Raw genomic sequence first — 26,138 nt, forward strand, 5'->3', positions numbered from 1 at the left:
CCAAGATCCTGGGTCTTCCAGCAGGACAATGACCCCAAACATACGTCAAAAAGCACTCAGAAATGGATGGCAAAGAAGCGCTGGAGAGTTCTGAAGTGGCCAGCAATGAGCCCAGATCTAAATCCCATTGAACACCTGTGGAGAGATCTTAAAATTGCTGTTGGGAAAAGGTGTCCTTCCAATAAGAGAGACCTGGAGCTGTTTGCAAAGGAAGAGTGGTCCAAAATTCCGGGTGAGAGGTGTCAGAAGCTTATTGATGGTTATAGGAAGCGACTGATTTCAGTTATGTTTTCCAAAGGGTGTGCAACCAAATATTAAGTTAAGGGTGCCAATACTTTTGTCCAGCCCATTTTTGGGGTTTTGTGTGACATTATGTCATATTTGCTTTTCTGCCTCTGTTTTATATTTGTTCCAATACATACAAAGGGAATAAACATGTGTATAGCAAAACATGTGTTAATGCAATACCTTTTTTGTGTGAAATACTTGATTTTCAGGAAAAATATCAAGGGTGCCAACAATTTCGGCCATGACTGTATGTCACACGTTAGCTTGGACAGTTAGATACCCACATGCTAGATGGTCTGAAATAGAGGGGGCAGATTTATCCGGCTCATCCCTGTATTCCTCCTGGACACATATCCAGGGGCTCTCAAAATCACCAAATCAGAAATTACTCAATTCTGACATTTACCCTTAAAATTTGGTGTTCCTGTAATAAAAATGTCAACTGATCCCACCCTGCTCCTATATTACCAATGTGTTATATAATCCAGCTATACCGTATAGTTTATATCATTTACATATGCTCCCATGGGCACAGGTGGGTATTTTTCAGTTACGCCACCTTATCAACCCAGAAGACTTTTGTTTTTGAAGAGCTTTGGACTAGGAGAAAACCTCCCCCACTAAGATCATCTATGTCTATCTTCAGTTTTGAGACATTTTTGCTACCTTAAAGACCATCCTTAACTCTAGATAGTCCAACAGTTTTTGAATCCATGTACCCAGGGACCTACACAGTTACATATTATCTCTATAAAATGTTAATGGAAGCATCTCTTACAGCAGAGATATATATATTTAATATTATAGATTTACACACAAATGGAGTTTAGCCTTTGATCAATCTATCCCCTTGGTTTGGGATATGGCCACTAAGTCCTACATTTTAATGTATTGGTACAGAACTCCAGATCTTTTACACTTGATTAATGAGAAGGTGCCAGAGGTTTGCTGGAGTTGTGAAATAGACAGAAGAACCTTGGCCCATATTCTTTGGTTTTGCCCTCTTATACAGACCTATTGGTCCATAGTGCAGCAGGTTTTGGAGAATGTTTTAGATACATCTCTCCTACTGGACCCTCTTAACTAGCTTTTAGGCCTGCCTATATTAAGTATAACTAAGGGTGCGAAGACTTATTGCTCATTCTCACAGCAGCCAGGAGACAAATTCCTTGCATTGGAGAACTCCTAGAGTTCCAACTCACGCACAATTAATTTCTGCAGTAGCAGAGGTTAGAGAGCTAGAATACCTCTCTCCAACAAATCCCTGGACACTTTTCATAGAATAAGGAACATCTGGGACAACTCCCCTTACTCTTCCATTACAATCCCTTAGTGATATTTACTAACTAAAATTCTGGTGCAGAGTCAAACGTTACACATCGTGATACATGTTACATTTGAAATATTTTTCGAACCCAGTAATGGGCAAAGTTTATGCCTGGAGTCATATTTTGATGACTGTTCCTTATTTCTTTTGTATGCGGTTTTCTTTTTTTCAAGTTTACATTGTACATGCATATTTGCATATTATTTTTTGTGATTATGTTTATATTTATTATGTCTTTACAGGCATGTTTATATAATACCATTGTAAAATACAACAACAATTCCCCACCTCTAATAAGATACTTTGTCCTTCCTAGATGCTATACTTGTATTTTTGTATCTGTTATATCTATTAGCATGACTAGGAATGTGTTGAACTCTATGGGAACTGTTGGCGTTCTCTTCTTTATTCAATGTAATTTGTAAAATCATTTCAGTAATATATGCTGCTGCATTGTATTTGGTTCTTGTTGTAAACTTTAATAAAAATTACATGAAAAAAAAAACCCAAACCCATCCCCCCTCCCAGCACAAATCCCTCCCTAAATCCTGCCTCCCTCCATTTCCTCCTTCCAGCACAACCCCATATTTCACAAAATGATTGTTCACCCCTCCCCCTCCCCCCATTGTGTTTCCCAGTGCAATCCTCTCCCCCCCCCCCCCCCCCCCCCCCCAATGAATCTTACAGGCAGGAGGTACAGGAGAAGTGGCAGCGGTTCAGGTTGAGCTGTGAAAAAAAAAAATGGAAATCTTGCACGCTACTATGGATAAAAAAAAAACAAAAAACAAAAAACAAACACTTGCGTGCTACTATGGATACAAAAAAACAAGTGCACATGAAAAATTATATATAAATGTAACGTACCCAAATAATTATGTTGCCGCTATAACACAAATACCCTCTCTCATGTTAGGCAAAATCAAAATAATAAAGTGCAGCTCTACAAGTCATGAAACTTCAATTACAAGAGTTGCTAATAAATAAGTGAATATTATAAGTGATGATAATATAAAAGTCCAAACAAAAATGCTTCTGTATAGAATTTCCTTCCTCCTGTGATCACAGAGTGCTCCAACCAAAGAGATTCCTCCACCAGATGTCTGCTCACCTCCAGCAGTGCAACCTCACGTATGATCAGCTTCCCTTCAACAGACAAGGAGACAGGACAAAAGGATGTCAGTTGGAAAAAATACAATTACATACGACCCACAGCCCATCTTTTAGCCTGTAGGAATATTGCTGATGAGGGGTACATTTGGAGCGAGATATTAACATCCATCAAGTTGATCTTCAGTGTCCATTGTGAGACCAAAAGAGCAGTTAGACTTAGCATATCATATGTGAGGTCGCACTGCTGGAGGTCAGCAGACATATGGTGGAGGAATTGTGCACATTTCTTTGGTTTGAGCACTTTGATCACAGGAGGAAGGAAATTCTATATGGGAACATCTTTGTTTGGACTTTTATATTATCACTTATAATATCCACCATTTTATAATTAGCAATTCTTGTAAGCTAAGTTACATGATTTGTAGCGCTGCACTTTATTCTATCAGGTTGAGCTGCGCTCTCTCCCGTCATTATAGCGATTCTTCACCATACAGCAGAAAACACTGGATTTCTCTAACATCAGACTATGCACTGTATCAGGGGCGGACTGACCATTCGGGCACTGCCCGAGGGCCCAGGGTCAGTATGGGGGCACCATGAGATGCCCCTAGTACCTTTCATAGGCTTTTTTGGGTGTGGTTTGAGTGTGGGTGAGGACACAGGGGCCCCATGATCCCCTATTGCCTGGGGGCCCCATGAGTTGTCAGTTCACCCCTGCACTGTATTATTACCCTCCCCAATCTGCTCCAAGGACTGCTGTTCTCCTGGCAGAAGGAAATGTGGGTAGAGAGTGGGCAACCATACAGTGCATAGTCTAATGTTAGAGCAAGCCAGTGTCATCTGCTGCATAATGAAGGATTGCAATTCTAATTGGAGAAAGCACAGTAGCCTGAACCGTTTGCCACTTCTTCTGTCCACAGTTTACTTTAGTTCACTGTGCTAGCTGCTCTCCCCTGTCCCATCCCCGAGTACAGGTATAGGGAGAGGCCCGAGTACAATGTCCCGAGGAGGGCCAGGACTAAAATCTGGGTGGCGCAGCCCATCCCAGCACCCCCCTAGACCTGGTAAAGCTTTCCCCCTAGCTTGCCACAGTGCTCTGTCCTGCCACTGACAGCAGGAGCAGGACAGAGCAGCCAGAGACAAATAAGCATGCCACGCACAGTAAACACAGACTGCCTACATCATACAGCTGGGAGGACACAGCCAGTCCCAGCCTTGGGGAGAAAAAAAAACAGAACACAGCAGTTCAACAATTGTCCCCTAGTGGGGAAAGGGTAAAAGGAGCACACAAAAAAAAGCAATAAAATGGATATCAAAACTGGCTTACAGGGACCTTACTTTCTCACCACATGACCTGACAGTGAAGACCAAGGTCCAACCTTCACCTATCATGGCGGCAATGTCTAAGTAGACCCACAGGGACCCAATCACACTATTGTCTATTGCTCTGGACCTGTACAGCACCCTACTGGAAACACCTTGGTCAGTCATTACTGCACAGGGTTCCATATATGCAGGGCCAGCACCGAATGGTCGCATTACAGGCAATCTCCACTTTGGTTTCATTCCCATCATAGCGACGCCCGGGCACCAGCCATCTTTGTGTCACAGCTGTAGGATTGGATCCTGGCAACCTCAATTTCCAGGTCCCTGCTGAAACCATTGAGAATCTTGTAGCATTATGCAGAGGGCTGCACATCAGTGACCATCACAGTCAGACACTGGCAAAAAAACTTCCTGTATGGAAGGAATTACATCCTGTGTCTTTCTTGCAGTGTCCATTCACCTACAGGTGGCGCATAACACTGGAAGGCATGACTCATAGCCTGAGCTGTGTTTCGCTATGTATGAAAAAGAAAGGTTTTTGCATAAATAAAAGCTGACCCTTGTAAGCACCCCTACCAATGGTAAATGATTTGTCTCAGCCCTATAACTACTACAACTGCAAGGCAGCTTGCGCTGCTGAAAAACTGGGCGTAATGCCTGAGAAAAAAAACAAAAAACAAAGAAAAGCCGTAAATAGAAAACTAATGCAGCCAATCACATCTAAATTTGTATGCTGCAATATAGTAAAATGTTTGCTTTTGTATTTAATATTGCTTTAACAAGTTTTGCAAAATCCTGTTGAATATAAAAAACAAAAACTAAATGTTTCAAAGTACAGGTGAAACTCGAAAAATTAGAATATTGTGCAAAAGTTAATTTCAGTAATGCAACTTAAAAGGTGAAACTAATATATGAGATAGACTCATTACATGCAAAGCAAGATAGTTCAAGCCGTGATTTGTCATAATTGTGATGATTATGGCTTACAGCTCATGAAAACCCCAAATCCACAATCTCAGAAAATTAGAATATTGTGAAAAGGTGCAATATTCTAGGCTCAAAGTGTCCCACTATAATCAGCTAATTAAGCCATAACACCTGCAAAGGGTTCCTGAGCCTTTAAATGGTCTCTCGGTCTGGTTCAGTAGGAATCACAATCACGGGAAAGACTGCTGAACTGACAGTTGTGCAGAAAACCAGCATTGACACCCTCCATAAGGAGGGAAAGCCTCAAAAGGTAATTGCAAAAGAAGTTGGATGTTCCCAAAGTGCTGTATCAAAGCACATTAATACAAAGTTATGTGGAAGGGAAAAGTGTGGAAGAAAAAGGTGCACAAGCAGCAGGGATGACCACAGCCTGGAGAGGATTGTCAGGAAAAGGCCATTCAAAAGTGTTTGGGACTTTGAGGCTGGAGTCAGTGCATCAAGAGCCACCACACACAGCCGGATCCTGGACATGGGCTTCAAATGTCGTATTCCTCTTGTCAAGCCGCTCCTGAACAATAAACAACGTCAGAAGCGTCTTACCTGGGCTAAAGAAAAACAGACCTGGTCTGTTGCTCAGTGGCCCAAAGTCCTCTTTTCTGATGCATCTCATTTGGAAACCAAGGACCCAGAGTATGGAGGAAGAATGGAGAGGCACACACTGCAAGATGCTTGAAGTCCAGTGTGAAGTTTCCACAGTCTGTGTTGATTTGGGGAGCCATGTCATCTGCTGGTGTTGATCCACTGTGCTTCATTAAGTCCATGGTCAACGCAGCCGTCTACCAGGAGATTTTGGAGCACTTCATGCTTCCTTCTGCAGACAAGCTTTATGGGGATGCTGACTTCATTATCCAGCAGGACTTGGCACCTGCCCACACTGCCAAAAGCACCAAAACCTGGTTCAATGACCATGGGATTACTGTGCTTGATTGGCCAGCAAACTCGCATGACCTGAACCCCATAGAGAATTTATGGGGCATTGCCAAGAGAAAGATGAGAGACATCGATCAATGCAGAAGAGCTGAAGGCCACTATTGAAGCATCCTGGTCTTCCATAACACCTCAGCAGTGCCACAGGCTGATAGCTTCCATGCCACTCCGCATTGAGGCAGTAACTGCTGCAAAAGGGGCCCAAACCAAGTACTGAGTAAATATGCATGCTTATACTTTTCAGAGGTCCGATATTGTTCTATGTACAATCCTTGTTTTATTGATTGCATGTAATTCTAATTTTCTGAGATTGTGGATTTGGGGTTTTCATGAGCTGTAAGCTGTAGCAAACTTGCTCAGAGTTGGACGCGGCGTTCCCCTTTTTTATTAGAAGTAGGGGGACTTTAAAAGACAGTCTGGCAAGCCTAAAGTTTTAAGCTAAAGAGATCTCCTAATTTTAACATCGTAACAGCAGGAGATCAAAGACCCTTCGCTCTGCAACTTGGATCTGCCTACCTTAAGGCTTAACATGGCAAGTAACTTAACCTTTTAACTTCTTCCTGTTATCTCTTTGCTGTGCTGGGCGGTTTCCTATTTTTATATATAAATATATATCTTAGTTACATCTTTTCGTAAATATTTTATTGCACCTGTTTGACTCTTTTAGTAATAAATCTTTCTTTCTAAAAGCGTTAAACTGTTTCTAAGCGCTTACTTGCAATTCACGAATTCCTGCCTTTTGAAGAGACGCTACTGTGTTTAATTCTCTGCCCAATCGGCCTGCAGTGACCTTATTGGACAGGCGACTTTTTAACCATTACAGTGTATATTTGATAAAGAGAGTTTCCCCTTTCTCTGTACAAAAAGGGGTGGTGGCAGTGAAGGGTTAGTTGCGTAATTAACCCGACCCAGTAACAAGCGCATTCAGGCTGCCGGTGCGTCGATTGCGTTCCATTAGCTGGACAATCGTTGTGCAGGGCGCAGCTGAGTGTGGCATTGTTGTTACGCACGTCACCTCGCGGTTTTAGTTTGGCTGGTCCTTTGGTCACAAGTTTGGTGAGAAGGTCTGGGGTCTGACGCCGCAAGCGTGGTGTATTATTGTTGGTCGCGGTCATGATATTGTCGCATGTTGAGGGTGGCGATCGGGCGACCGTGACATAAGCCATAATTATCACAATTATGACAAATCACGGCTTGAACTATCTTGCTTTGCATGTAATAAGTCTCATATTAGTTTCACCTTTTAAGTTGCATTACTGAAATAAATGAACTTTTGTACAATATTCTAATTTTTCGGAGTTTCACCTGTATATGTATGAACCACCATCTTTTAAAACAACCCATTCAGTTTAAATGGAAATAAATCTTTTTCCCCCCTTTTATAAAGTGATCACATGCCCTCTGTTCTCAGCTGCATAAGGATCTGGGGGGGGACAGCAAACCGTAAAATGATCTTCCCAGTGCGGGGGGAGGTTGTCAGCACAAGCCAGAAAACTGCCGTGCTCTTGCCTTGTCTGGTCAGTTTTTAATAGGAAAGCAAGCAGGAGGACGGGCAGGAACATCAGGTGATTCACACAAAAAAGAAACAAAAAACAAAGAACAGGATGCTTTTTCATACAAGTAAAGGGTGCAGCAGGCACACATCAGGAATATGAAGTGTTGTGGTTACATGGTGTTAAGTCCTCAGTAGTAATAAACGCGTTACCTGATGTCAGGCAATGCCTTGTTAGGTTCTGACATACAATCAAAATTGGCATCTTCACTGCCAGTAGATGCACTGTTACGATTCTTTTTTGTGCCACTTCGAAAAAGTTCAACAGCTGCGATCAGCTCTCGCTCATCCACCCCAAAAACATCTCTGTATAGACACTCATAGAGAACAGCTATGACAAAGAAGTTAAAAAGGTAAATATCACAATTCTGTAAGTATAAATCATGCCTTCGAATGTGCCTCCTGAAACTGTTAAATCTGCAGTTTAGCATTTAGTTTAGTGAAATGATAAATGAAATCCCACCTTTAGAGAAAATATAAATAAAATCCCTTGTATAGAAAAAGGTAGCACATGTATTCAGTGTTTATGGTTGAACTTTCACATCATTTTCAAACTTTTCATAACCATGGCTATTTTTTAAATGTTGGAGTTAAACAAGTAAAATTAAAATCAACCACTGTGCATAAAAAAAACAAAAAAACAAAAACAAAAATGCATACCTTGGCAAATTGCAGCAGTTGTTTGAAAATTTTTTGTAAACACTGAGTCATAGTGACCATTGGTGGAACAACACAACATTATCTGCAAAACAAACAAAATGGTCATAACCAAGCACTGAAAAATTCTCATGCATGTATACAAGTGATACATTTTAAAGTGTTAGTATACTCAGGACCCTGGATTCACTATATCCGGTCTCCCACAGTACACAGAACATGGAAATGCAATTATTTTAGTAAGTATAAACTACTAAATACCTTTTCTCATCAGCAGTTGGAGCAGTCTCGACTCCTTTCAGTGTCCAGCTGGATATGTTATGGGGATGTAGGACCGCTGACCTCTGTCTGGACAGTGCCGATTGGCCCTGTGGAGCTCACATGCACTCCCAAGAAAAATAAAACTCTAGCAGTACACCCCAAACTAAGCATGTGCGGAGTTCCCCCGAGTCTTTTCTGTCAGATGAAATTGGGAACGTGGAAGAAGGGGAGGATCAGAGAAGATGAGATCAAACATCCCTTTTGCACAATGCAGAGGATTAACCTCTTAAGTTCCACATACAGTATAACAAGCATTCAACTGTTGTGAAGGGTGTTTTCTTCACCAGGGAAAGAATTCTTCGGTCATCCACCACAGTTGTTTTCCGTGGTCTTCCGGGTCTTTTGGTGTTGCTGAGCTCACCAGTGTGTTCCTTCTTTTTAAGAATGTTCCAAACAGTTGTTTTGGCCACGCCTAATGTTTTTGCTATGTCTCTGATGGGTTTTTGTTTTTTCAGCCTAATGATTGCTTGCTTCACTGCTAGATCCAAAGAGCTGTCAGCTCTTTGGATCTCATCTTGGGAGTTGACAGCAACAGATTCCAAATGCAAATAGAACACTTGAAATGAACTCTGGACCTTTTATCTGCTCATTGTAATTGGGATGATGAGGGAATAACACACACCTGGCCATGGAACAGCTGAGAAGCCAACTGTCCTATTACTTTTGGTCCCTTAACAAGTGGGAGGCACATATGCAAACTGTTGTAATTCCTACACCGTTCACTTGATTTGGATGTAAATACCTTCAAATTAAAGCTGACAGTCTGCAGTTAACGCACATCTTGTTTGTTTCATGTTAAATCCATTGTGGTGGTGTATAGAGCCAAAAATGTTAGAATTGTGTCGATGTCCCAATCTTTATGGACCGGACTGTATAAAATTAATCATTTAGAGTGCAGGAAGTATATAAGCTAGAACCCAAAAGTTATTGAACCAGCCGCACTGTGTTGGTCAAACAAAAGATGTGTGCACTTGTATGCACTTCTTAAAACGTGCCAGCATATCTACTGCTTGAGCTTGAGGCAGCCATGTCAGATCTCATTCTGCAATAGGTGACTGTAAATGCTTTGGTACACTTGCAACAAACACAGTTAAATTGAACCTTCAGTCTATTTTTCATGTTGGCTGTTTGAATGGCCTCCCCCATCTTTAATAGCGTTGGAATAAAACACTACATTTTTGTATACATAAATACTTTTTTTGTAGGTCCGCTCTTCAGCCCAAGCAATTGACATAGGATCCTCTAATCCCCTGGATACCTTGGATATTTTCAATGCTGTGAGATTCAGCTGAGGGGAGAGTTGGAAGGATGGAGGGCGGAGAAGGTTGAAGACCATTTCTGCGCATGCACAGTGCTGTGTCACTGCGCATGCGCGAGCTCCCCTGTGCTGTACCGGGCAAGTGCGGCTCCCGCTGCCACACTGAGCATATGTGGTCCACGCTGCCGTACTGCACATGCATGTAATTTGCCTTTACTAAAGGGAGGGAATGCAGCAGCGTGGGAGAGCTGCTGTTGTCTGTTGAGACTAGAGCAAACCTTTGATTACCTATGTTCTATGCACTATATGCTAGTGTCGGCTTGGACACTGACAAATGTGAGGGATTTTAACAAGTTTTGTATTGAATAAATGCCTGGATGGTTTTACACTATGTGGATTCCTTTGATCTTCTTTCATGTCCCATTCTGAGCATATGAGGAGCCAATTGTTATTTGAAGGAGTTTCAATCAGCTGGTGTATGCCTCAGCAAATCATTGCTCCCAGAGCTTAAGCGGTTGTAGATGGTTTCTAATTTTACCAACAGGGAGCTCTGGTGAGTGGATTTAATTCATTTGGTGGTGGATTTTCACAGTGTTCTTCGGGCACATTATACAAGAGTTTAATATAAAGGATCAAAGAAATTTAATTGTTTCACGAACAATACTTTTATGAACACTATTTATATGGACTTATGTTGGACACTAAATTTGTTTAATCACAGAATTATTTTTCATATCTATTTGTTCTTTTTATTATTGTTATACCACTGTTTATTTTGGCTGAGTTCACTCAGATATATTAATTTGAGGAGCTGCCTTTAGTTTTTTTTTTTTTATATATACGTACCTTGCTTAGCAGAGGTGAGATAGCGGTCCTTCCTAATACTTCTCTCTTTCATTATATTTTTGTGATATTGTTTCTAAGGGCACTGTCCTTATATTTTTTTTTATATACAAAAGGGAGATATAGGCTCTCAAGGTATCCGCTGGCATTAAACCCTCCCTACCAAGCAGTTCTAAGCGGTCAGAAAATGAGGTGTCAGTCTAGCCTAGCAGGTGGTATAGTAGGTCAACGTGAAACAGTCAAGCCCTGGTGCTTTCCAAGATTTTGTTTGGGCCATGTCCATGGCTATCCCAAACTCCTCTGCTCTAATCTCTGCCTCCAGCGATTACCTAATTTTGGTTTATAAGGACCCCTTAATAGCTTAATGCTCTATTGTCTGTTAAAGGTAACCAATATATGCAGAGCAACACCCAATGTAAATTACGTCCAGGTTTGCAACAGGCAGATTAGAGCTCTACGTGTGCCACCATAGCATAGACACACAGCATGGCTTGGCCCTGCCCTCCTCACAGGATTTGGCTGACAGCTGATCGATGGAAGAATGTGGGGGGGGGGGGGGGGAGACAGTGGAAGTTTTTTTTTACCTTTAAAAGCATCAAGGTAATAACCCTTTAAAGCTTAGAACCACTTTAATGATTTACCTGGGTATGTGTAGGTTTAATAATTTTTAGGCAGGTGACAAATTCCTTTTATGATGGCTGCACTTTAGGAAAAGAGACATTCATAATGGTCTGATTTTTTTGCTGATGTCCTACAGTTGTGCAATTGTGCCCTCCTCTTATCTATACAGAAATTATTTTACACTAATCAATAAACAAATGGCATACATGCAAGAGGGATTTTGAATGTTAATTTCTCATACAGCTGCAACTGAGTGGTCACCTGTCAAGACTGCAAGTAACCACAGGTCACTGCTAGAGAAAATGATTTTCTACTGTATGTGTCTTGTCAAGACCACAATGCAGCAGTAATATGTAGAAAATGCAGACATGCTACATTTTTCTGCAGTGCAACTCATCGCACCACAAGGTCACTATACTGCAGCTCAGCAGTGGCCAGCACTTCATTAAAGCTGAAAAAAAAAAAAAATGGAACCTGAGTGATAAGTGGCACATTGTACCTCCCCTCATAACTGGGGAACACAAACAGACACCAACCCGCACACATAGGTTCCTAGCTGGCGTAAATACAGCTTTGAGAAAAAAAAAAAAAAAAAAAAACTTGGAATAATGAAGCAGAAACGCATTTGGCATGAAATGTCATCAGTGTTAGCCTATTAGATCACAGTCATGTACTTTTATGACTGATCCCTGCTCTGAATCCCAACCCCCTCATGCCTCGATCCACAGCCCACTCAATACATAGCAAGCTCATTTGTGTATACCAGCATTTTCCACCATATACGGTCATCTTAAGAGATTTAATTTTCCATTTTGTTAAACCCTTCTGAAGCGGTTCTGTTTTTTCAATGATGAACAGTAGATCTCTTGAAAGCTTGTCTTAAAAAAAATTAGTGCAAATTAAAAAAAAAAAATTTATTGCATACAGTGAAGTTTTATTATAAGTGCATTAATGCAGCAACAACGTATTGCTTTAAAAACAAAAATCTAACACACAAATTATAAATAGTAGCCAGTTCCCTTGGCAGAAAAAAAAATGCTCATATAGAGCGTTTGGTACAGGAGTTTGGGAGCATTCAAGCTTTTTTTTATTCTGCCAGTAAGCTGCTCTCAAAAATGTAAAAAACAGAAGGGTTTTTTTTTTCTGCCTCTAAAAACAAACTCTGAGCTTAAAATATGATTTGAATGTGCATGGACACAACATTTAGCTGCTTCTACAGGAAGTGTGTATGGAGTCTAATAGGTCACAAGAGTGGGCAAAGATGTTTAGGGGTGATATGTTTACCGCTTTTCCAAAAGTCTTGACAGACCTTGAAATCAAATTACACTGATTGAATAATTTCTAGGGAGATACAATTTAAAAGGTTTCTGCATGCCAAATCCCAGGACTGTTCCAATCCAACTCACACCAAAAAACGCACAGGAACGCGCTGTGTGTTCTTGTGCAATTCACAGGCAGTTTTGTGCAGTGCAATGTGAGCCTATTCATTTTGGGCTGATATCGCACTGCATCAAAAAGTAGCGCATGCTTTACTTTTGGAAATTCACCGGACTGCATGGCAAGTCTGTACCATGCAATCCGGTGAGGGCAAACTCACTGCATTCCTGTGAAATTCACATGCGATTCAGTTTGGTGTGATTTGAGCCCATTTAAAATGAATAGGCTCAAATTGCACTGAAGTCATGCATGCACCAATTTTGGAACCACACTGCAACCAGATTGAATTATCGTTTCATACCATGCAATCTGGTATACGAAAACTAACTTTCGAGTGTCATAAATATTGCAATGACCCCCACTGCAGACAGCAAGGCAGTGCGATTTGAATGCAATGAAGGAAACATGCACTTATTGCGGGCTTCCCGCACAGCATTCTAGTGTGAACCTAGGCTTACTTAATATTGACCCACGCTTAACATCGCACCTGCAATACGTTTTGAATGCAGTGCAGGAAACTCATGCAGAACACGGGTTTTCGGCACTGTTCTGGTGTTTACCAGCCCTGAGAGAGGAAAGGGCTAAAATGTAAAAATGTATTCCTTTAAAAGCAAATCTGTATGACATTTACCACTGTAAATCTTCATGAGACTCTTCTGTTGGCACCCCAGAGATGTCTGCATTTACCTTCAGTGACATGCTACAGTGGTATACAATACCCAGTGTTCTGATATGTCAAATAAAAGTTGGCTACAGCCTCTTAGTACAACAAAAGGTAGGGCAGCCTTGCAAGCTGACTTGAAAGCAGAGGTTATGTGCATATTAGAGTTATGAACAGGAGCCAGGCGCTGTGTAGTTTTGTGATATTAAAGGCACACCTCCATACAAGGTGTATTATTTTTAAGTCATATGGTAAAAAAATAATAAATAACCAGACTGTGGCTTTAGGAAGCCAGGTTCCAAGATGGACGGCCCGTCCGCTCAGAGGGAAGCAGTGGAGTAGAATGCCTGTCAGTGCAGGGACCACGTGTACCCGACGTCCCAGCGTCCTGGATGACGTCACCACGATGTGGAGAGACGGAGGGGGGGGGAACTCTTGCTGGAGCCGCAGCTTTAGAAGGAAGAGGCCGGTTGCTGGGACAACATGTTTCGTGCGCATGCGCTTTGTCAAGAGACTTGACAAAGCGCATGCGCGCAAAACATACAAGGCACACCTCCATACAAGGTGTATTATTTTTATCACAAAACTACACAGCGCCTGGCTCCTGTTCATACCTCTCACAAACCGATGTGTTTTTACCATGGCAGCAGTGAGTTTTTTCCCCACCAATCATAGTTGACATATACCATTCACTTATTTCCTTTGGGACACATCTGTGCGCTTTTATCCAGACCGTTCTTCCCGCATATTAGTGTCAACTTTTTAAAAGCTCATGGTGTTCGGATATGCATGCATCTCTGGGTGCTTGCAGCAACATTTATATGGTCTTTTACATAAATACACCAAAATGTCACCCCCAGCACCACCTCTGTGAAGCCTACCTTTCCATCACAGTTAAGATCAGTGGCATATGTAGGCGGTTTTCCAGGGCTTTTGTACAAAATAAAGTTCTGACTAGGAGGCAAAAAAGAATGAAATATTTTGTGTTACGCAAAACAAATCCAGCACTCCATATAAAGAGTCACAATCCCACACAATCATAAAAAGAGTATAAAAATAAATATATCACCTATGCATGAGTTAGTTACTTTTAATCCCAAATGGTTTGGTTTCATTTTCATACTATTGATCCTTTAGGCCTCGTGCACACTGGACTTTACAGCTGCTGTTTTTGGCAATTTTTTATCCTACAGCCAGTAAACTCCCCAGCATATCCTATGTATCCAGGCTTAGATCAGCATTTTTTGCTGGAAAAAACCCAGAACTAGTGGGTTTCTAGGAGTGTTTTCAGCTGTAAAAATGCTCTAACACTAGTAAACACGGAAAACCGACATTTTGGGGCATTTCTTTGAGCAAAAAATTTATTTTTTTGTGTAAAAATGCTAAAAAAAACAAAAAAAACTAAAACAAAAATGCAAACGTGGAAAAAATGTGGCTAAACGTGGATGCAAAAAAAAAAAATGTGACTTCATACAACACTTTTTGCCCAGTGTGAATGAGGACTTAGGATAACAGAAACCCTTTTTGGAGTGGACAGGTTTTTATTGCTGTGTCCCCCAGTCAGGGAGATTAGAAGATGCCATACACTCACAGACTGGTGTTTGACAGCAACCAAAATGGCCGCCGGACGTCCACGTGTGCCGTGCAGAGGGTAGGGCCCTACCCTGTGACGTCACTCCGCACGGCCCACGTGGACGTCCGGCAGCCATTTTGGTTGCTGTCAAACACCAGTCTGTGAGTGTCTATGCTCTCTTTTGCCATCCTTATATTTTCAATAAAAGTACTACACTATTGGAGATTTCTCTCTCTGGCTTGTTCATTGCGAGCTCCCCCTCTAAAGATGATTCCTGGTGACACTGCCTTTTACCTGCATGAGTGGTTCCCCCTGCTGTCTGGAGAGTGTATTCCTGGAGCCTGGATATTCCTATGGTGTGCTGCCTGCTTTGCTGACGCTTGCCAGATGACCCCTAGTGTTCCAGTTTCCAGATGCAGATGACCAGGAGTTGGTCTTGATTTACTCAAACGAGCATTAGTTTGCACTTTCTGGTTAGTGCAATCTACACTCATTTCTATAGGCACTGCGGTCACAGATTTCTTCACCTTTGCTGCTATTGAATTTCTATACATCACTATATGCACTTTATTACGTCAAGATAGGACGTTGTCGCACTTTACTGTTTTTAGCGGCACAGAGCGCAAATTTATATGATTGGTTGTTTATGCTGTTTATTATCTATTTATTATCGTTTATTTCAGCACCATAGAGCGCAGTTTTATAGGATGGATCGCTTATGCTGTTCTTTATATATCATGTATTAATCGTTTACTAATTTATCCGTTCTGCTCTGATCAGCAGACAGATTCCCTGCTGATTGAGCCCGTGCCACTCTGCAAACTTCAGCAAAACTGACTACTATTTATGTGAAAAAAAGCAAGCATTATGTGCCTACATATTTAAAAACCGACTTTAAAAATATGAATGCATGATACCATTAAGCCATCATAAATTTGCATAAATTAAAAAAAAAAAAAAAAAAAAAAAAACATTCCTAGTATTGTATCAGGAATTTTTTTTTTTTTTTTAAATTGCTCTCTCCAAAACATTCTGCCCACTTACAGGTAAGAATAGGGTAGTCAAAGGCCACACATTTTGATTTTGTAACGCATATGCTCCCCAAATTTCAAATATACAGAATATCACAATTCGACCACCAATGCAATTTCTGTTGGCTTCATAAAGACATGGATCATTCATTGTTTGACATAGGCAAAAGAGAAATCTGTACAGGGCTTCACAATCAATGCAGGTTCTTCTGCTCATCATTCCTTTCTTTTACATATTCTTATTCAGGGGATTTTCCATAACCAGTACAGAAAATGCTATGATGGCAGTGCCATCTATTTTAATAATCAACCCAGTCAGGAAACCCGAAACACTAAATTTGAAGACTAAACAGATCTATTTTATAAAATCCTTTAGAGATATAAATGTAAAGGATTTGTCAGGATTTGTAAAACAACCGTATTTATAGAGAGGTTAGTCCCATCTACTACATCTAAAACAATTGAAATAGAATTTTCAACTAACCTGTAGATGGGGTTATATGTTGCTACCTTCAGGAGATTGGACATTGGCAATTAGATGGAAATGCCCCCCAGTGCACTCTCGTAACCCAGTTTTGTATCAAGCAATAAGGCGAAAAGAACAAAGGGGAAGGACCTGTGTTCTGCTGTACTGTACTCTAAGATATGGAAATTACAGGCAAGTCAAAATACCCATCATCTTAATTGGACAGTACCACACAGGATCTTTCATCACAGACTAGAAAACATCCCTCAGCAATAAACACAGGGGTAGGCAACAATATAGCACACAAACAGAATGGTCAGAAGGACCCAAAACACTCAGATGACAGCTTAAACCAATTTATGGGCAAAGCTTGCATCAGTAGAGACCTGGAGATTCACCGGGTAAAATTCTGAGAAGGTATGAGCAGAAGACCAGGTGGTGGCTTTGCGGCTTTGCAGTCCTGCAAAATGGATGCTTGGTATTGAAAGGCCCAAGAACCTTCAACAGATCTGGTGGATTTGGCCCTGACAGGGTAGCAGGGACCCCTTCCTAGAGCGCATAACCCCCAAAAATTAGATGGCTCAGTGAATTCAAAACATGGTACCATAATAGGTTGCTACCTGTGCAATAAGTCCATCCATGACATTTCCTTGCTACTAAATATTCCACGGTCAACTGTTAGTGGTATTACAACAAAGTGGAAGCAACTGGGAACAGCAACTCAGCCACGAAGTGGTAGGCCACATAAAATGACATAGCGGGGTCAGCGAATGCTGAAGTGCACAGTGAATAGAATTTGCCAACTATCTACAGAGTCAGTAGCGAAAAGACATCCAAACTGTGTGGCCTTCAGAATGGCACAACAGTGCGTAGAGCTTCCATGGTCGAGCAGCTGCATCCAAGTGCAATGTAAAGCGTCAGATGCAGTGGTGTGAAGCACATCACCACTGGACTCTGTGGAGATGTGTTCTCTGGAGAGATGAATCCCACTTCTATCTCTGGCAATCCAATGGCTGTGAGTTTGGAGGCTGCCAGGAGAACGGTACTTGCCTGATTGCATTGTGCCAAGTGTAAAGTTTGGCTTGGCCCCTTACTTTCAGTGAAGGGAACTCTTGAGGTGTCTGCATACCAAGACATTTTGGACAATTTCATGCTCCCATATTTGCAGCAACAGTTTGGGGATGGCCCCTTCCTGTTCCAACATGACTGCACACGAGTGCACAAACCAAAGTCCAAAAAGACATGGATGATGGAGCTTAGGGTGAAGGAACTTGACTGGCCTGCACAGAGTCCTGACCTCAGCCTGACAGAACACATTTGGGATGAATTGGAGCAGAGACTGCGAGCCAGGTCTTCTCGTTCAACATCAGTGCCTGACCTCACATATGCGTTTGTGGAAGAATTGTCAAACATTTCCAAAAAAAAAAAAAAAAAAAAAAAAAAAGACTCCTGAACCTTGTGGACAGCCTTCCCGGAAGAGTTGAAGCCGTTATAGCTGAAAGGATTAATGGAATATAACCAAATCCATTATGTACACACTAATACAAGATGCTTAACATACACATATATATGAACTTTGTACACACTAACAACTGTCTATGCCAGCTTTATGTAGAAATAAGTGATTTTGCAAACTTTACAGATAAAGGTAATGTACATGTATTTGATTGGATGGTCTGAAGGTGTGTGTGCCCAAAGGCTACAGTATAAAAACCCTGATGTTATGCCAATAAAGCTGAAGTGTTTGCAATCGCAACTGAAGGTCACTTGAGTGCACTCACTTTGAGATCTCATAGCCGTGTCCAGGTGTGACCATTGGTATCCTGAGGGCCCCCCCCCAAGGAACAGGAAAAAGACCACCTACCATAGCTGCAAAGCATGGGCCAACTCAATATTGAACCCTACGGACTAAGACGCTATTGAAGTTCATGTGAGTGTAAAGGCAGGCGTCCCAATACTTTTGACAATATAGTGTGTGTGTGTGTGTGTGTGTATATATTGTTTTTTTTTTATTCATATCACACACACACAGCTCAGTATAAAAAAAATACACCCCAACATATTTGTCAGAAAACCATTACTTTCCTTTCAGAATCAACATTTTCTATGGGACTCTATACTACAAAATACTCCCACAATTGCAGGCCATTGATTGCAAACAAGATGTGTTAATTTGCAAACACAAAAATTCATTTAACCACTTGCCCTCCTGAGGATTTACCCCCCTTCCTGACCAGGCCTCTTTTTGCTACTCGGCGCTGCGCTAATTCAACTGATAATTGCGCGGTCATGCACTACTGCACCCAAACGAAATTTACGTCCTTTTTGTCACACAAATAGAGCTTTCTTTCGGTGGTATTTGATCACCTGTGCGCTTTTTATTTTTCACGCTATAAACAAAAAAAGACCAAAATGTTTGAAGGAAAACTATTTTTTTTTTACTTTCAGCTATAAAAAATATATAGTAAACTTAAAGTTAGTTATAAATTTAGGCCAAAATGTATTCTGCTACATGTTTTTGGTAAAACAAAATATCCCAATAAGTGTATACTGATTCCTTTGTGTGAAAGTTATAGCTTCCACAAACTATGGTATAGATACTGCAATTTACTCCTTTTTTTGCTATACAGCGCTGCGCTAGGTTAACGGACAATTGTGCGGTCATGCAATACGGTACATAAATGAAATTTATGTCCTTTTTTTTCACACAAATTGAGCTTTTTTTTGGTGGTATTTGATCACCTGTGCTCTTTTTATTTTTGGCGCTATAACCAGAAAAAGTTTAAGAAAAAAAAAAACATTTTTAAAAAAATATTTTCTCATTTCGGTCATAAAAAAAATCCCAAAAAATCCCAGTAAATGTATATTGATTGCTTTGTGTGAAAGTTATAGCGTCTACAAACTATGGGATAGATAATGGATTTTATACAGCTTTTACTTTCTGACTGCCCATCACATATCTTGAGGTGCTAAAATACCAGGATAGTACAAACACCCTCAAATGACCCCTTATCGGAAAGCAGACACCCTGAGCTATCTGCTGAGAGGCATATTGAGACCTTGGAAGATTTTTTTTTTCCCCCCACACGTTTCTGGAAAATGACAAACTTTTTTTTTTTTACACAAAGTTGTCATTTAAATGATATATTTCTCACACAAGCCATGGGTATATGTGGAATTACACCCCAAAATACATTCTGCTACTTCTACCGAGTATGGGGATACCGCGTGTGTGAGACGTTTTGGGAGCCTAGCCACATACAGGAGCCTGAAATCCAATGACCACTTTGAAAGCCTGAAGGTGTGCAACTTCCTCACTACCTATCACAGTTTCGAAGGCCCTGACATGCCAGGATAGCACCAAACCCCCCCCAAATGACCCCTTTCTGGAAAGTAGACACCCCAAGGAATTTAAAAAGAGGCATGGTGAGTATTTTGCAGATCTTATTTTTTCTCACAAGGTTTTGAAATATAAAAAAATAATAGAATAAATGTTTTTGTTTTTTTTCTTCATTTTCCAAAAACTTGTGGCAACAAATGAGATCTTCAAAATACTTACCATGCTTTATCAAATTCCTTTGCGGTGTCTACTTTCCAAAAAGGGGTCATTTGGGGGGGTTAGGTGCTATTCCAGCATTTCAGGGCCTCCGAAACTGTGATAGGTAGTCTGGAAGTGTAATGAGGAAATAAAGTCCTTTAAAAGCCTGAAGGTGCTTATTGGATTTTGGGGTCCTATACTTGGCTAGACTGCCAAAACGTCTCTCACATGTGGTACCCCCATACTCGGTAGAAGTAGCAGAATGTATTTTGGGGAGTAATTCCACATATACCCACGGCATGTGTGAGCAGTAAATCATTTAAGTGACAATTTTGTGTAAAAAAAAAAAAAAATTTTTTCTTTTTGGCATTTTCCAAAAACTTGAGGTAAAAAAATTAAATTATTCTATTAATTCAACATGCCTCTCAGCAAATAGTTTGGCGTGTCTACTTTCCAAAAAGGGGTCATTTTGGGGGGTGGGGGCATTCTATGCCCAGCATTAGAAGTTTATGCTACACATCACTCACTCTTCTACTTCCACCTGAAGACCAAGCCTTTTCTGACACTTTGTTCACATGAAAAAAAAAAAAAATTCAGTATTTTTTGCTAGGAAATTAATTTAAACCCCCAAACATATATATTTTTTAAAGCAGATACCCTAGTGAATAAAATGGTGGGTACCACATTTTTTTATGGCACATTGTACTCGCACAGCGATTTAAAAAAAAAGAAAAAAAAATTTTTTACTTTTAATGCACAAAAACACAATATATTGGCCAATTATTTGGTAAAATATAAAAGATAAATGGTATGCCGAGTAAACAGATACCAAACATGACATGCTCTAAAAATGCGCATGCCCTGTGCAATGGCGAAAAAACTGCAAACATTTTTAATATCCATAGGCAACGCTTTAAAAGCTACCATTTTAGATTTACAGAGGAGGTCTAGTGTTAGAATTACTGCCCTTGATCTGACGTTCACGGCAATACCTCACATGCATGGTGCAACCGCTGTTTACATACTGGCACAGGGTCAAGGCTTCTGCACACAGGTGTGCGCGCATGGGAGGGGTGATTATTTTTTTTATTATTATTTTTACATTGTACCTTTCATTTTTTTTTTTTTGATCACTTTTAATGCTATAACAGGGAATGCAAATATCCCCTATAACTTCTATGGGCATTGTCAGATATTCTTTTTTGAGAAATCAGGGGTCTATCATACTCTAGATATCTCCTCTGCCCTTACATTATCTAATCAAACCAAAATCTGTGTGATCAGATGCTTTCCCAATTTACAAATGGTGCGGTTTATATCCTGCGAAACGGAAGTGATGAAATGCTTGTAGCTTACGAATTCTTAGACTTAAAGAGATGATTGGCACCACTCTGGTCTCCAATCAGCTCTATGGTCAGCTGGCAGAAACACCGGCTGCATTCTCAGGTTCCTCCAATGGCACGAGACTGCCCGAGAAGGCTGTGGAAGGCAGCAGGGGAGGGGGGGGGCCATCATCTCCTGCTGCTTGTAAAAGCAATCCTGCAGCTAGGATAGCTTTTACATGAAAGCCAATCGCCGGCTGAAAAAAACGATACCAGGATGATGCCTGCAGCTGTAGGAATCATCCCGGTATAACCTTTCAAAGTCCAGTGATGTACCAGTATGTCACTGGTCCTTGTTGGGTGTATATACTATGTTCTTTTTTTTTTTTGTATGCAGCCTGTGGACTGAATGAAAAAATGAGAAGAAATCTCTGCCAGAAAAAAAAAAAAAAAAAAAAAAAAAAAGTGTGTGGTATGCCCACCATTAGAATAAACCGCCCTGTATCCACCCACTTCTAATGGTGGGCACACATTAGGTCACACTGAGGTCACACTTTGCCACATGCGCCAGTTCCAAGATTGAATAAATGTCTAAATAGTGGCACGCTTGAATTAAAATTGTCCACATATAAGTGGTACCCCATATGTAAAAAGGATGACACAAGTCCCAAACTATCTTGCCACTGCTCCCCATGTAGTCTGGGCATCCAGGGGGCTCCACGTGACTATCTTTTCCCTCGTAAATACAAAACTTATAAGTATAGCCTGTTGCCCTCTCACAGGTCTTCTACATCTTGACCCCATATCTGGCACGCTTGCAGGGGAGAAATTGTTTGAATGCAAGGCGGCCAGAAAAATTAATCAGGGACTCATTAACGCAGATGTTTTGCTGGGGAGTATAGACATCTGCAAATTTTTGGTTAAGGTGATTTGCGAGGGGATGAATTTTGTGGAGCCGATCAAATTAAGGGTTACCCCGAGGATGACAGAGTGTATGGTCGTTGAAATGCATAAAACACATTATACTCTCATATCTATGCCTGGCCATGGCAGCAGAGAACACAGGCACACGATGAATCGGGTCTGCGGACCAATACAACCGCAATTAATTTTTTTTAGTAATGCCCATGTTGAGGGTAAGTCCAAAAAAAATGTAAATTCGAAAACCGTAATGAGTTTCCATGCGAATGGTCTGGCAAGGTTTGAATTTGGGTTGGCGGCGATAAAGTGTTGTGCATATAAATTGCTTTGATCCACAATCAACGCATACAGATATTCTGTGAAAAACCGCTCCAAAAATCAAGGAGGTATGAAAAGGCCAGGATGTACTAGACCGCTGGTACTCGCCAGTTCACCAAAAGGTAGAGTGGCACTAGTACTGGCACTGCATATGAGAGTCATCAAAATTTACCGGCAAGTGCTAACAGAGATCAGGCCTGATTATGCGAACACTGCGGTTTTGTGTACAATGTATCAAGTGACAGTGACCTACTGACACTGCACTTGCTAGGGGAGAAGGGGGGGAGGTAAGCGTAGGGGCTAAATGCAGGTGCTGGCAGGTACCGGGGCTGATCCCGCTAACACTGCGTTTTTGGGGACGCTATACTAATGTGAACGCTGGTATAGTGCTGATCTGATCAAAGATATTGACCCGTTCAGACACTATACTAGCAATGGAGGGTTATTGTACATGAGCGTGCCCCTGGCAATCAAGGGGTTAAATGTGATGACTGGTGTACTGACTGGCAATCTGATGCTATCTGGGAGAGGCGTGAAAACCATGGGAGCACGAATCACAAACACACACACATATATATATATATATATATATATATATATATATATATATATATATATATATATATATATAATTTTGTGCACCCATGCCGCCCTGTACAGTAGTAGTATTTCTGCTATAGGGCGGTCAAGAAGCAGTTACAAAAGCGGTTTGTGTTACGTCGCTGCGTTACTTTACTGACAATTGTGCGGTCATGCAACACTGCACCCAAATTAAATTTACATCCTTTTTTTCCCACAAATTGAGCTTTCGGTGGTATATGATTGCCTGTGCAGTTTATTTTTTGCGCTATAAAAAAAAAAAAAAAAAAAGGCTGACAATTTTGAGAAAAAAAAAATATTTTGGACTTTTTGCTATAAAACATGTCCAGTAAAAAAAAATCAAATTTAGTCATAAATTTCTGCCAAAATGTATTCTGCGACATGTCTTTGCTAAAAAAAATTCCAATACGTGTAAATTAATTGGTTTACATGAAAGTTATAGCGTCTAGAAATGGCGGGAAAGACACTGGGATTTTTTTTTTTTTTATTATACAAATAATGGTGGCAATCAGCAACTTATGGAGGTGATCAGCGATTTATGACAGTGATCAGTGACTTATGGAGGAACTGCGAACATTTTGACACTGGGGGGAACTGACTTGGGGTCACTGACATCCCCAGTGACACCAATACAGTGATCAGTGCAAAAAAAAAAAAAAACACTGACTGTACTAATGGCACTGGGGAGGAAGGGGTTAACTTTTATTCACTGAAAGGGTTAACTGTGTGAGGGGAGTGTTTCACTAGTGGGTGGGGGGTGTGTACTTCACAGGAACATGCTGATCCCGAGAGATAAAGTCTTCTCTCAGGTTCAGTGTGCTCTGAACTGATAGAGCTGCAATGTAAACACTTCAGCCGTGCTCTCAGCGATGGATTCCTGCTGTCGCGATCTGTGGGACGGGTAGGGCGGGCACGCGCCCCCTACCTGTTTTGCAGAGCGCCGTTTAAAGACGGCACTGTGCGCACAGGTGCCACCCTGCCGCAGTAAAAACACTGTGGTGGGTCGGCAAGTGGTTAATACAGGTTTTCAGAGACTTCTGGGAATTGTAGGGCTGAAAACCAAAAAAAAAAAAAACCAAAAAAAAAAAAAAAAACAACAACAACTTTCCCAGGTAAGCTGAAGTTAAACTATAGAACCCATGTACAATCATGAAGGGCCAGGGGAATATTAAAGAAAAGGCCCGGAAGAACAGCGGGGAATTGGGGAAAGATTTTGGTGGAAGAAGCATGTGAATGTTTGTGCCGAGCTGCTCTGTTCTGGGCCAGACTGGGTTTGCTGGGAAAGTACTCTAAGGCTGGCCATACATTATACAATTTTTTTACAAATGTCTGTACAATTTCCTTTAGATTTACATTCAACTATGTAGTTCAAGAGCTTGCCTAATTGAATACAAAATGAAAGTGTTTAGGTTTGACCTCATATTATATGCTTTTTGGTAAATATAAAGGAAAATAGTACAAGAAAATTGTATAATGTATGACCAGCCTTAAGCTGAACACAGAGTGGAAAAGGCTGCTCTGGGGAGACCTTTCAGCTGCACGAACTCTTTAGTCGCATACACCGCAGGGCAACCATTGCTTCTCTAGATTGTCACTGGGTGAGGGCTGCTGATCCATGCAACATTGCTACCAGTTACATTTAGTTTTTGTTGCCAGCCAGGCTTGTCAAAAGTTATAAGCATTCTTCAATACTGGCCTCTATCAGACAGATCTACCATTGCCCTTAATTGCAGCAAGCTGCCATTCCTTATCTGCCATCATGGTCACTGCCAGCAGGTTGCTGAACAGAGTTATACCTTTGCTCACAGCTAGGCGGAATCTTTTTTTCCTGTAGGGTCATAGCTTCTTCCCCCTCTCACTGCAATGTGCTCCTGAATCAGCAGCTATTATGCACCCAGCCAGAGTTCCAGCTACCCAGTTTAAATCCAGTGATATGCAACCCACTATCCACTCTTACATTACTGGTTCTCAGTCTACTGTCAAGTTTGGCTCCATAGATCCCCTGCTCACTAACCAACTTCACTGACCCTCTGACCACTAATCAGCCTGATGGTCTTGCTGCCCGATGCTCAGCCTGCCCTCATCAATCCACTGCCTACCACCCTGCCAGATTCTTCTAACTGTGCCTACTGCCTAGCTAGATTCCTTCTGCCCAGCTGGATCCTAGTGCAAAAGGGTACGCTTCTGCCTGCAGATGGTTCTGCAACTTCTGAGTTTTCATTGTCATGTGCCTTGTATGGGTTGCCTATTTGGCCAGAGATTCTTTTTATAGTTGCCTCATTTAGGTCCCTCATGTCCATAATGGGCATGGTATTGACACAGCTCCAGATGATCCACATTGGCTCACAATTGATATGATCCAAAAATATTTAGAAAGTATAAAGGTAAATAAAGCACCTGGACCGGATGGCATACACCCACGAGTCCTTAAAGAATTGAGCTCTCATTTCAAAGCCATCATTTCTTATTTTAAAGGGACTCTAATGACTGGCATAGTACCACTGAATTGGTGTAAGGCCAATATGGTGCCAATATTTAACAAAACATCTTACCAAGTAATCATAGACCTGTTAGTTTAACTTTTAGAGTTGGGAAGATACTGGAGAGTTTAATAAAAGACCACAGGTGAGTTTTCGCTGGAAAAAAAACAAAATTTTAAGCAACAAACAGCATGGATTCATGAAAGACAGGAGTTGTCAAACAAATCCAATTTCTTTTTATGAGAAAGTGAGCAAAACCTTGGACAGAGGGGTAGCGGTGGACGTGGTATACTTGGATTTTGCAAAAGCTTTTGACGCAGTCTCCCACACACACACACGACAAAATGTGCAAGATAAAGTTTATGGGCTTGGAAAAATCTGTATGTAAATGGATAGAAAACTGGCTAAAAAAGTCGTATTCAAACTGTAGTGGTTAATGATTCATACTCTGAATGGTCTAGGGTTGCCAGTGGTGTACCCCAAGGTTCAGTGTTGGGACCCTTACTTTTCAATACATTTATAAACAAAATAAAAAGGTCTGGGATTAAAAACACCATTTCAGTCTTTGCAGATG

General features: G+C 41.1%; 1 protein-coding gene across 1 annotated transcript in view; it reads right to left on the bottom strand.

Annotated features, from left to right (window-relative positions):
• LOC149461422 (UDP-N-acetylglucosamine transferase subunit ALG13-like) overlaps nt 1–26,138 on the bottom strand; it is a 180,923-nt gene that overhangs the window by 118,869 nt on the left and 35,916 nt on the right. Inside the window, exons 5-7 of the mRNA XM_089678257.1 lie at nt 14,197–14,269; nt 8,178–8,259; nt 7,671–7,848 (exon numbers count right to left, since the gene is read on the bottom strand). Of these exons, the coding sequence (XP_089534383.1) occupies nt 7,671–7,848; nt 8,178–8,259; nt 14,197–14,269 (333 nt within the window). The remainder of the gene's footprint in view (nt 1–7,670; nt 7,849–8,177; nt 8,260–14,196; nt 14,270–26,138) is intronic.

Source organism: Staurois parvus, unplaced genomic scaffold (assembly GCF_062004578.1).
Source record: "Staurois parvus isolate SC_StPar_1 unplaced genomic scaffold, SC_StPar_1.0 ptg000202l, whole genome shotgun sequence".
Lineage (NCBI taxonomy): Eukaryota > Metazoa > Chordata > Amphibia > Anura > Ranidae > Staurois > Staurois parvus.